We start from the raw sequence: 13,130 nt of genomic DNA on the forward strand, positions 1-13,130 counted from the left end.
AAAAATTTATCTGAGACTGTACCATGAGAAAGTCCAAGAATGACAAAATGTTAAAAATCACATAATTTGAAGTCCCTTATGCAGTCAGCAAGCAACAGATTTACTTTCTTTTAACAATCCTTTTACCATACCTTCTGTAATCCAAGTAATAATGCCAGCACAGTTCTTCATTGGACTTTAAAGGCAGCCAGGGTGGATCGGGAGCAACAGCTCTATTATCTACGGCTCAGGGAAACTGAGGCATGGACAATCTGAGCGCAAAATCAAGAAGTAGAATACAGCTTGTTTGGCGTTTTTTAAAGCATCTTTTGAGAGAAATGGAGTTGGGGAAAGAGAAAAGAGTGAGAGCAAGAAGAGAAGTTACACAGAAGCTAAATAGTTAACAGCATATCACCCCTCCCCCAACTAGCTCACATTCCATCAAAACTACGTGGCAGACTTTATTTGTTAATAATATTTAACTTTCTTTGGCGCCTTCTCATACTTAAGCCTCTTTTTTCAGGTTAGTTGTAGACAAGCCATGAATTTGTAAAAGTGCACTTGATGACACATTAATAGGACAATCTGTCATATTGCAGCTAAACAGCTTGACAGATCCACACACCACGGCAAGAAATGACACTCAAGGCTGGAATGGGGCAATCGCTTTTTTGGTCTGCTGGTGCAGGCTGCATCTGTCCGACTGCAACATCTCCTTTCCCATCCCAAGAGCCAAATCCAAAGACTATATCCTCAGATTCGGGGGAACTGAGGGAACTGAATCCCAACTACATTTGCAATCACAAGGTGAAGTTACTCGTGGGTCCAGTAGGACAAACTGACTGTAGCTAACTCTTGACTGTATACTTTTCTCTACGTTGGGCTGAAACAAGCGTCAGCACAGTTGCTACCTCTCCTCCAACCTTCAATCCAGCACTGGTATTATCTGTAGAAAACTGCCCACCTGGCTGCTGCTGTTCTCACATCCTGGTTGCAGCAGTTCCAAAGCACCCGAGTCTTGCCAATGCATGAAGAACACTCAACCCCCATTTGCAAAAAAATAGGAACAGGCCGATGTTGCACTTAACAGCACAACAAACCAAGGATCTCAAAGTGACTGAAAAAACAACTAGTTTCTTCTCTGAGCTCAGCACCATTGCAGCAATAACGGGAATAATTAAGAATGTAACAATACCAATACCGCATGAGAAGAGTTTTGAAGCAGGGAAGGTATTATAAGAAGCCACATTTACATTTCAAAATTGCGTGCAAGAACCCAAATACGGTGTTTGCAAACACTGCAAGAAGTGTGTGTAAAGCTGGAGAGGACACTGAAGGGTCAGGCAAGAAACTTGTGATTTGGTCTTTCAATCTCTACTTATGCAATTCGCCTTTTACTCAAGATAGACCTTACCTAATTATGCTAAGGATAATATCCAAAGGGCAAAAGCCAGGATTTTCCCAGCGTTGCCCGTTGTAGAGGTACTGAACAACTCCTAAGCCTTGGTGCAGAGATAGTGATTTTTTTTTAAGCCAATACAGAAGGCGGCACATTACCATTCACTGACACACACGACTTCATAGCCGATAAGGATCTAGAGTACTGCTATGATAGATCCCTTAGGTTTAAATCTGAAATTTCCCAATGCTAGTCTGATAGAAACTCAAGCTGTTGCTCGGGTTAACATACAGAAGCTGTTAGAACAAACCCAAACACACCAGCAGACAAAAAGAGCAGCTTTGGGAAGGCAGACCAAGAGCTTAGGGCCACTTGGGTCGCCTTCTGCAGCATCCCCGCGGGGAGCTGCCCGCACCCCGGTCCGGAGAGCCCCTCCGTGCGGCTCTGTCCCGCATCCCCCAGCGCAGCTCACGACCCACGCGGGATCGCGACGCCACCTCGTGGCAAACCCACGGAAACACCCAGCTGCTCGGCAAAACGTTTGCTGCGGCTCCTAAGGTTTCTCTTGCAAGTGGGGTCTTCGGAGCGACCGAGGCATGAAATAACATCGTTGGGGTAAAGCTTCTACCGCTAATAAAAGGTTCCGAGTAAACCCTAAGAAATCACCCTCGTTCGCTGCCCAGAAAAGTCTTTTCAATAACATGAGATGTGAATGCTTTGAGTTTGTGTTCGATAGCCTCCCGTTTGTGTGCGTAGGCAATTTTTCCACTGAAAGCATGATTTTTCTGCTTTAAGAAGTAAGATCTGGCCTTTACTGGGCAGTGAAAAAAGTCGCAACTTGTCTTCCTGTGACTGGGTTGCAACAGAAGCCGCTCATAGCAACACATTATTGGCAGAAATTATTCAGAGACATTCAAAAACTACTTCTTGAAGCATAGGGCTTAAGGTAATAATTCTTATTAGAAATGGTGAGCTTGCTCTTCTGAAGACAAGACAGCTTGTTACCGGCTGACTGCTTACACATTTAAAGCAAGTTGAAGAATCCATAAGATGGGCAAGAAGCATCTCATTTCTTTGGCCTTCCGTGTACGGGAGAGTTTCCCATTTAATACTTGGCTAGATAGCCACTATCAACACCCACCATCAGGTTCAAATCCAAGTATTGCGCAAACGGAATATGAGGTTTTTCCTTACAGAATTTGACTAGGGTAGGGGCAGAACAACGCCTGTCCTCACAGCAAGAATCCTGCATGACTACACAGATCCGAAATACAGCAACACGGCTACCCTCATCTGACTGGCTCCTTACTAACACAAGCACCAAAAAAACCTCAAGCAGGGCAACTGACAAAATGAAAAACACAGAGTCTGAACAACGGAGTGCAAAACAACTCCAGGCGCAAGGAATAAGAAAAAAAAGGCAGAAATACCAGCCTTATTAAGGAAAATGCATTGTTTCATAAAACAAATTAGGACACAGCTCAGCCTCGGCAGATGTCAGTCAAGCAAAAAACCTCACTTCCATCAAGTGATGAAGAAATTGCTATTAGAAACAACTATGTTTTGGATCCACACACACAACTGGAAGGGCAGCCCCAAATCAAATTCTGCAAGTCAAAAGTGAAGACAGCCTCTGAGTAACATTTACCGCTTTACACAGAAGGGAAGCTCTCCAGATACCACCGAACTAGCTATCCAGATGTTAAGGGAACAGCAGCAGAGTGAAGTCAAACTGTACTCAAAACAGCAACTGCTGAGTAAGTAGCAAGGTTCCAATCTACTTTTTCTTCAGAGCCATCATCTGTGGGCAAGAACAGTGCAACAGTATCTTAGAGTGGCTCCTACCTGTCTCAGAGTAGGTACTGAAAACAGGTACTGCGCTACAGGGACAGCTGTGATGCTTACATCATTACAGAACGCATGCCTCTCTGTAAAGGAACTGCATTATCAAACAAAAGATCTAAAAGAAGTTACTACCTGTAGGTCTTCCTGGAGGTGTTTTACCACAGATGTAAAGGATACCAAAAAAAAAATATCAATCTGAAGGTGGGAGAGATGCAGTTTTGCCACAGTTTTTGTTTTCTAGTCCATATAGATCCAGTTAGATTTCTTCCCAGTGATTCCTTTCCCAAAAACAGTCCCACAGAAAGTACAAATTTTATCATGAATGTTTATTATGAACAAACAACTTTACAATGCAGTCATTTCTACTCCTCAGTACATGCTTGAAGTACGGTAACTTCCATGACCTCGAAATCTTAGGGGGAGAAAAGTTATGACTACACACAAATCCAGGATTTTTAAAATCAAAAGGTCTTTAAAGGCGACCACGGAGATGTCCTCTGATTCAAGCTGCAAAAACTCCCTACCATCTGCATATAGCAATCTTACAGAAATCGATGAAATTGCAGCATGAAAGTGAAGGGCCAGACACTTGTTCCAGTATCATATACTGAGGGACAGCTTTTAGTTTTATTACGTTAAGTAATGCACTGCTTCAGGGCACGATAGTATTTTTGCATGGCAAAGAATGGTTTACTCCATCTAATGACTTTGGTAACAAAAAGATCGGATACTGCGTACTATTATAAATGCTTTTAAAAAACACAAAACAGTAAAGCCTACACAAAAGGGAATAAATCTTCTGTTACCAAAGGCAAGGAGCAAGGAGATGTATCGAAGTCTTGTAAGCCACAGGTGCAAGGGTTCAGTCAGCTATTGCTCCTAGCTTTCAACAAATGGCACCTGAAATGACTGTCAAGCCTTTCTCTGAATCCAGGGTACTGAAGAGAAACTGCAACTGGAAGTTTTGTTTTGTTTTTTAGATACAACCAATCCTCAGAAAAAATGCAGCATGTCCAGGGTTTAACTGAAGTTTTTTTTGTTTCCAATTGTGGCACTTAACTAAAAACAAGAGACCCCCCCTTCAAATACTTGGTTGTAGCTTAAGGCCGATTTCTTGTCACGTAATAAAATGCGTTTTATTCAACACCTCCAGATTTTACTAGTTCTTTTACCTTGGTCACGTACATTTCACAAAAGATGCAAACACACCATGCCCAAGGTCTCCTTGCCTTTGTCTTCATTTATGTGGACAAAATAACTTCCATAAGATAAGAAGATAAACACAGATAACCAATTATAAGCTTTTGTCTGTAGGCAATGTCAATGGTAATAAAAGGCATTGTGAGAACACAAACATTGTTTGAATGATACTAAGATCTATGAGGCAGAACAGCCTCAGCTACGGGTCCATATGCTTTCAGGAAAAAAAAAAATCAGTCCGACAGGCCATCTCGAAAATCCTAACACTGCAGGAAAGACATGACACTCCCCCTTCCTTTCCAGCACACCCCCAGACTGACAGAACACAATTGTTTCTAGATAGATAAAACTGGTGCTTCTCTTTTTACAAGAGCTGATTAAGCACATACAAGAGGTAAATTAAAAAATAGTTATAAGATTTGGTAAAACCGCAAAATAAAATTAAAAAAATGAAAAATTTATAAATACATTTTAAAAACCATCCTTTTCCAAATTCCATCCCCACATACCCCATCTCCTCCTTCCCTTCCTTACTTCAGTAAGAACTGCTTTAAGATTTCTTTAGTATAGAGCTGTTCTGCTAGTTTTGGTAATTCCTACCTATTGGAGAGAATTGGTCACATTTATTGATGCTCTAAGCTGCATGGCTCATGGGTTAACAATATGTTTTTGCTTACAATTCAAGATACCAAGGAGAAGCAGAGAAAGAAAACAAATCTGAAAGGGAAAATATAACAGTTTCAAAAAAAATTCTTAGCTACATGAGGTAACATTTATTTGGGCTCTTCACAATACTTAAAATAAGACTATGCGGTCAGATGCAGAGCTTTTTACCCTGCTATCACCTGTGACAGTTTGTTGTACCATTAACAGTGAATGTGTTCTTCCCCAGATGACTAGGCATCACTGTCAATTATAAAAAGGCACAGTAAGTTTGCCTCTGATGAAACAAAGCATTTGGATAAAATTAAGCAGGGGGGGAAACCCAAGCAAACTCAGTTTAAAAAGTCATTTCAGACTTTTGAACTACCTAGGAGCTTCAGTGTTTATCCACAGTCCTGTCACCCCATGAACAAACACTGGTATTTCAGTCATCAATCATCTGAAGGGGAACAATGATGAACTTATACCTCAAAGCAAATGGCTTCTACAATCTCAGATGAATTAGAAGAGTTTGGGTTTTGCTTTTTGTTGTTGGTGGTGGTTTTTTTAAGTTTATGCAAATCTTCAAGTAAGCAAGTGGAACTAATTTTAAGGGTTTACTTCAGCTAGTGACACTTCAGATTAATTCAGTTGACTCTGAAGAAGCTGGTTTGTTATTCAGACTCATTTGTCTTTTCATCTTCACAGGGGCTAGGGTTACTTCATTTCCCAAAGCCCAAGAAATCCAGGGAAGATTTTCTGAATACACAATCAACTCTCCATTGGTGTGTGCAGTTTTATTATTTTTTCCAACAGTGGCACCTTGTGATCAAAATTAAGTATTACAGCTTTCAAATATAACATCTCCCAAAATGGAAATCTGTAAGTGAACAAATCCAAAACAATACTCGATACGGGTACCCCCACTGAAGACTGATTCAAATGCTTTTTCTTGCTAATCGTTCCTAAAGGCCGATAACTGCACTTCTTGTAGCCCAAATAAAACCGTCAATTACACTGTGACAATTTAGACAACATATTTAACACACATGGTGTTATTTTCCCACTCATCTAATCACTACTGACTAGATATGCGATGATGTTCATTCTATTTTAAAAAAGAAACCAGCAATCTTCTGTAGCATCAATGTTCACATTAACCAAACCCTTACCAAGTCCACATGAAATCTCTATTTTAATCATTTCAACAGCTCTACAGACTCTTCCCTAATGAAAATAAAATGATATGCATAAATTGTGAAATTTTAAAAATTGTTCAATGAAGTAAAAAGCCTTATTTGCTTAAGATTTTCAAATTTCAAATAACCGATGGAGAACTGCTATAAAAATCAAAGCACTACAAATGTTAGCATCTCATCAATAATGCTTTGACTTGTTTGTGAGCCACTACTAGATAGTAGCGAGGACAAGAGGATCTGTGAGCAGAACTTCTTTAAGTTTTCTGACTAATCGAAACTACTCCATTTCCCAAACATAACCCATGAGCCAACAAATGTTTTACCGGCAACTTGGTAAAACAAATATTTATCCCAGTGTCAGAGTCAGATGCCCAAAGAGTCCCACTCATTCTGCAACTACCACTAATTTGGTCTTGGATTTCTTTTATCATCCTCATTCTTGCGCTATGCTTCTCAGTACATACTTGACTGTGTAGGCAAAGGCTGCAAAACCAACTATAACAAACAAGTTCGCCAAAGCTCCGCCTAAAAGTCCATGGTTACGATTGGCCTGCTGGAGACCTGGATGATTGGCAGGTGCCAGTGGTACATGCCCATTAAGAAGGGGTATTCCATTCTGACCGTAGTGTGCTTCCCCATCAGGGACAACATCTGGTAAAGGGAGGGATGGAGGTCTGTTACTGAGCTCTTCTTGTGCTTTCTGTTTTTGTTTAATCTCCTGGAGAAAGAAAAAAGAAAACTGAATAGCTGGAAATGAAAGTGACGAAGCTATTGAGTGTTTTGAAAAAATTTCAGAACCCAAGGTCTTACACAACTTTAGGAAAAGGATATGGTACATTTCTTTATATTGTAGGTCTTTTAAACTAAACTAACTGCATTACAGACATTCGCACGGTCTCCCCAACTTCTTCCAAAGTGACCTACTTCAGTAGTTGACACTAACAGTCATTTGGCCAAGTTTATTTTTAGTTCACATGTACATTTTCTGAGAAGTCTTCTTCCAGAAATGAGAAATTCTTGCATAAAAAAAAAATCTTGCACGTCCAGCTTGTTTTGAACACAAGACATTAAAAAAGACGAAGAAAGCAATCATAGAAGCTTAGAAGGATTAGGCTATAAGTATTACATGTTAAAAATCTGCCTGTACTTGGAACACAACAGCAGTTATCTATTACTGTCTTCAGACTTTCCCAATGATTTAGGTACTGGCAAAAGAGTACTGCAGGAAGCATTTCCAATTATCTGGCATTCTTGTAACTGATAAGCAAATGCAATTAAGACCTTCAGTTCAGATTTGTATCTGCATGAGGAAGAAAGAAAATGGAGATAAAACTTTTCTTTTCCCAGAAGGATGTCCCAAAAGGAGACAAAGAGGGGGAATGGTTTTTAAGCTAGAGCTTTGTGAATACCTTTAAGAATAACAACAGATGAATCAAACCTGAAGTTCCATAAGCACTCACCACTCTGCCCAGAAACGCCATTTCTGTCTGTGGACAATGTTTACTTCACTAGCTGGGCTCATATGTTCATGACCTCAGGACCTATCTCTACCAAAACCGCACATCTCTCACACTTAAGAAAACAGCTGGAAAAAGGCTCTTTGAATCTTTTCCCTGCTCTTCTACAGTATATATTCTTTGTGCAATAATTAAGACCTGCAATTTGGTGAAATTTGTGCAACCCAAAACAGTTTGCCTGGCAAAATAAATTTTATGCCTAGAATTCCAAATTACAATGAGCATCAGCATCATAATATTGTGACTCCACAATCAAGAAACAGAGTCCATAACAGAAAACTGTTCCCATTCATATGGCATGCAGAAAATTAACTCTCAAAGTCTTAATAGCAGGCTGAAAGAACTGAATTCCTTCACTAAGAAGTTACAGGGAAGGAACCGTCTTGAGACAGGAGTGAAGAAAGGAGCATCCTTCATTTGTAATAGGCGAGACCTTTTAGAACCAAGTACCATCAGTGAAAATTGGCTAGAGAATCCCAGAGGTCTGAATGAAGTGAGATACTTTTTTTTTTTCTTTCTTAAACCTACACCATCTATAAATCTGTTGTCTGGCTGAAAGGCACCCATTTTCAGAACCTTACAGAAAGCAAATTTCTATTTCCTTCAGCTGTTACCTATACATGACGATATAAACTGTGTATCAACACACCTACAAGGTTAGTGTTGTGCAAGGAAGATACATACCCTAAAAAGATATCACCCATTCTCAGAAGTTAAGCAAGAAGAACAGTCTCTGATCTTAAAAGAGAATTAAGAAAAAAAATCTAGGATATTAATGGACCAAGTCCAGATATACAAAGATTAGTCCTACCCAAACTCAAGAAAACACAGTATACATTTCTAAAATATTGGGACGGCAAGCACATCTGCTGCATGTGCAGCTCAGTCAAGGCTATGATACCAATCCTAAATACACATATTTGATTCTCTATACAATCGACCTTTGTGCAGCAGAAAAAACAATTCCATTTCAAGATTCGAGTTTTTAATTCTTACACATAGCAAAAGCGCCTTTTAAAAGGCTTCCAAGACTGACAAAAGTAGCTACTGTCTGGGAAGAGTCCTAAACAATTAATTTACAGATCTACACAGAGAAGCTGAAAAACCACAGAAAACCAAATTATTGCACGGATGAATTCCCTTACCTCCACCACTTCAGGGAAGAGCTCACAGAAGACTTTATCTTTTAAATTAAATGCTAAGCTTTGTGCAGCAAGCTGTCTTTTCTGTGGAGGAAACAAAAATTATCAGCAGTTGTATATAAACAAAGTTAACATACTTTAATTCAGTATCTGATTATTTCCCACAAGAACGGTGCAAACCACTAGCCAACTAGTTTCTAACATTTACAGCTTCACGCTTGTTTATATTATTCACTACAACGGTCATTTCTAGATGTAAGTTATGTTCTCAATTCTTCATCTTATGGGATTAGTGTTCTGTGCTAGCGTGCCTGCTTGGCAGACACTTCAAGAGGAAGGAAGGAAGGAGAAAGTCCTAACCATACTGTTTACTAAAAGGGATTTTAAGATCTCTAAGAAACCCTCTCCCTATCCCCACACTACCTAAAACTGACTTGATTCATCTGCCCATCATCTGTAGTAGGCAACAACATATTCATTTCTGAGATATCAAAAGGCCAGCTGCTGCTGCTGTTTTAACTTTGAGGTCATATTCAATATCCCCTAAGCCGACAGAAGGTACATCACAGGGTCTGGAGCTTACTGTGAACTCTGACGTCTCTATGCTGCCCAGTGTCGGGCCCTTTTCCACCATAAAACTAAGAAGGCCTGTCAAGATCGTCGAGACTGACCAAGCTGGATTCCATGTATCCGGGTGGAAATCAGTGATTGAAAGACACAACCTTCAAAACGATAAGACAGGCAGTGTTTTCTTTTTGCCACTAAAATTATTACACATTAGACATATTGCTAAAATGGTGTTAATTGCTTAAGTGTTAGAAGAAAATCCTTACCTTGTATTACACTTAAACCTTCCATTAGGTGTAATCATATAAATACTAGGAGGTTTAAAAGGAAATTCTCTGGGGAATATTAGTTTCCCATGATAATAGCCACCTGCATTACATAAAGAGATGAATTACTTATTTTGCATGAAGATGAAGTCCTAACCTGCTACTCAAAATGGGCCAAATAAAACCCTTTACTTGTCTCCTTCTCCCCCTCACACTAAAGAGATCAAGCTCATCATCTTGTGCCTCTAAAACACAGGAATAATGATCTACACCTGCAGCAGATTTACTCTGGAGGCAATTCTCTCACATGCACATTACAAACAGTACTTTCTGTTGCCAAGTCTGTAATACATTTAAGGAAAACCAGCCAAAGTGCATTTAATACAATACAAATGGGTTCGTTTTCCGGAAACACAGGTAACTGCAAATACAATCCTATGAAGAATCCAATTTCAAAAAAGCATTTTGTGAGAGGCTCCAGAAGACGTTGTGAAATACGTGACTACAACAAATTAATAAGGCTTTTACGTTCCTCACTTTCTCCAGAGAAATTCATAAAGACAATATATGTCTCAGTTCACTGAGAACATTTATGTGGTAACAAAATGGGATTTTTTGAAATTATCTTTGACTGTCACATACTATCTAAAGCGAGTTATCTGCTCCAACATCCTTAGCAATTACTTAACAGGAAGTTATCTGTCTTCAGTTTAACCTAAATGTGGTTTTGTTAGAGTCCTTGATAACAAAAAAAAATTACTAATAGACAGCGGTACCTCTACCTCTTTTCAACAAGCTATCACACAAGTCACAGAGAGCTTTGAAACTGCAGTAACAGTTTTTAAAGCTATTTAGAGTAGTTATATTTTGCTCGTTGAAACAGGCATGCAATTACTCAGGCATGCCAATCACAACATAAAGTACATGCACACTTTTGCTACATGCTAACTTTTACCTTCATAGGGAGTCATTTCAGGTCCTCGTACTACATAGTGCCTAGGACAGAGAAGGAAATTTAAACAGTATGAAAGCCATCATACATCAATTTCTGTAGAAAAATAAAGATCAGTATCACTTCAGCAAAAGTTTCACACTCCACCTCCCAAAACCAAGATTCCCATACAATCTGTAGGAGTGAGGGAGTCAGACTTGATGACCTGGAAAATCTTGTTCTCTCCACAAGTGCTGAACAGTTCATTCTAATTCTTACCATTCAAGGATATTAGATGGGAGGGGCTCTGCACAGATATAAGGCACTGGATCTTTCTTAATTCGAAGGTAGTCTTGTTTAAGTCTCTGTGTTGCTGTCGTTGGTGCTCTCTTATTACTGTTGTTGCTCATCTAGTTTTTAAAAAAACATATATAAACACAATCTCAATACAACCTTAGTAGACACAGAGCTACTATGCTTCATTGAACACAACTCCAGATTTTTGTAAAATCTACTTTACAGAGTATATTTTTAAAAAATAAATTAAATTACCATAACTTTTAAGTGGCAAGAACCGTGCAAAATCTTAACCAACTAACAAACTCACAAGAGACTCTGTATATTGCCAAAATGGGAAAATACTCCTTCCAGGACACTGCTGTTTAAAAACCACAGTGAACTGCTATCGTGAAAATATGCTGCACTGTAGAACCCACTTGAACTCTTAATAACCAGTCCTGCGTTTGTGCTGAACACACATCATTATAACACTGTTTTAAAGGGCTTAGTCTTTTTGAGTAATTCATTTCCCTATTCAGTTTGAATATCTATGTAAATTTGCCCATGATGTAAATTCGTTTGCTGTTTCTAGACATCGTTATTTGTACTGACTTTGAGGTGAAGGATTTTACATTAAATCTGCTGCCTGCTTAAGAGTCAGTGGAATTTACAGAAGGGAATTTCTGAGCCAGATTATTCTCTTCCAGATAAACAAAGAACTCATCCAAAATGAGACAAGTCAGTGTGAAGAAAGGAAATTCCATGCTGCTTACAAGACAAAGAAAGCATTAGCCCTTACAATGCACCTACAGAACACATACCAATTAACAACTGCTATTTAACTCACTTTCCCCCGAAAAATTTAGCAAGTTACTTAGCTTTATACATGGGAATTCAAGCAAGAACAAAAAGGAAATATTTTACAAACAGCTTGTATAAAGAAATAAGACAGTGCTTACAATATGATAGCAGCATTTGACACGAAAAGTATGTTAAATGCCTATAACCCTTTCTATTCCTTTACTTCAAACAGACAGCCAAGTACAATTTATTAAAGAAATAGCATTCAATCCACAAGCAACAACTGTATGCGGTCAAATATTCAAACTCTACTCAAAAGAAACGCGTCTAACGGGGCTTTTGTCAGAATTACTGTAGATCATTGTTTGAAGCATACAGTGTTTTTTCTTGAAGGAAGTCACACATGGTTTTAAATCACACCTCCTGAAACCATAAAATTGAGATTTTTTTTTTTGTCTAAAGAAGCCAGTTTTGACTTTAAAACCTAAATCATATCTTTTTAATTTAACACAATTATTTGTTCTGAAGCTTTGCAACAGCGCCCCTCACTATGACTGCAAAAATACACTGAAATACTTTACAGCACTAAGTATAGTTCTTGGGATTTTAACACCCCTCAAAGCCTTATCTGAAAGAGCATTTGCATCTTAAACGCAGAAAATAAACGGCAACGTTTACAGTAGCTACGAACGCAAACCGATTTTCCCCATCTCGACAATACAATTTACCAGAAGCAAGAAAGCAGCCTGCCAGCCTTTACACAGCCAAGCAGCAGCAGCACGATGCGCCCAAGCCCTGCTGCCAGCCCGGCAGGGCGGAGCAGAGAATTAAGGCAAGGGCACCGCAGGTCCCCGGCCCCCAAGGCCCCACAACCGCCTTGTGGAAGAGGCAGCCGTGCACGACATGGCGCCCAGCCAGCGCCTCTTGCTGCGGGTAAGGCTGAGCCCGGCCCTGCCGGTGGCCGCTCCGTGCCTGAGGAGACGGGCAGCGAGTGGAAGAACAGAAGAAGGAGCAAGAGGACAAACGGTGGGCTCACGGCCTGCAGCGAGCCGGCTGCCCCGCCCGGCCCCCCCCAGGCCGGGGAAGGGAGAGACAGAGGGAGGGAGGGAGACAGCCCGCCGAGCCCCTCCGAGCTCCCTCACGGGCTCGCCCCGCCGGCCCAGGCCCCACTCACCTCTCCCTGCTAGAGCAGGCCCCTCCGCCGCCGGGACGCCCCACCTGCCCGCAGCCGGAGGCCAAGCGAGGGAGGGAAGGAGGAGAGGAAGGGAGAAAGAAAGGGAGCGCCACAGGAGAGAGCGGGCGGGCGGGCGGGCAGGGCAGGGCAGGGCAGGGCCGCGACCCGCACGCCTCCCCGCTGCGGCGC

The 13,130-nt window shown here is 40.5% G+C and overlaps 2 protein-coding genes across 14 annotated transcripts in view; both read right to left on the reverse strand.

Moving 5' to 3' along the window:
* The window catches only part of C1QTNF12 (C1q and TNF related 12), a 28,750-nt gene extending 25,565 nt beyond the window's left edge, over window positions 1–3,185 (reverse strand). For 8 of the 12 annotated variants that reach the window (XM_087755073.1, XM_087755071.1, XM_087755070.1 and 5 more), the window contains exon 1: window positions 132–3,017. The gene's annotated coding sequence lies outside the window, so the exon portion shown is untranslated. The other 4 variants (XM_087755069.1, XM_087755065.1, XM_087755075.1 and 1 more) reach the window with 4 other exon arrangements.
* A 383-nt stretch (window positions 3,186–3,568) lies between these two features.
* UBE2J2 (ubiquitin conjugating enzyme E2 J2) lies at window positions 3,569–13,094 on the reverse strand. 2 transcript variants are annotated; one of them, XM_087755077.1, is made up of 7 exons: window positions 12,942–13,093; window positions 10,967–11,097; window positions 10,712–10,752; window positions 9,757–9,859; window positions 9,507–9,645; window positions 8,927–9,007; window positions 3,571–6,982 (listed from the first exon to the last, which is right to left on the reverse strand). In XM_087755077.1, the coding sequence occupies exons 2-7, from the start codon at window positions 11,095–11,097 to the stop codon at window positions 6,698–6,700; spliced, it is 780 nt and encodes a 259-aa protein (XP_087611203.1). In that variant the 5' UTR covers window positions 12,942–13,093; the 3' UTR covers window positions 3,571–6,697. The 2 variants fall into 2 exon arrangements, with proteins under 2 accessions (XP_087611204.1, XP_087611203.1); XM_087755078.1 differs by lacking the exons at window positions 9,757–9,859; window positions 10,712–10,752 and having other exon boundaries at window positions 3,569–6,982; window positions 12,942–13,094.
* Window positions 13,095–13,130: the final 36 nt, after the last annotated feature.

This window comes from Nipponia nippon, unplaced genomic scaffold (genome assembly GCF_047370975.1).
Source record: "Nipponia nippon isolate SJK-2023a ecotype South Korea unplaced genomic scaffold, ASM4737097v1 scaffold_19, whole genome shotgun sequence".
NCBI classification, from domain to species: domain Eukaryota; kingdom Metazoa; phylum Chordata; class Aves; order Pelecaniformes; family Threskiornithidae; genus Nipponia; species Nipponia nippon.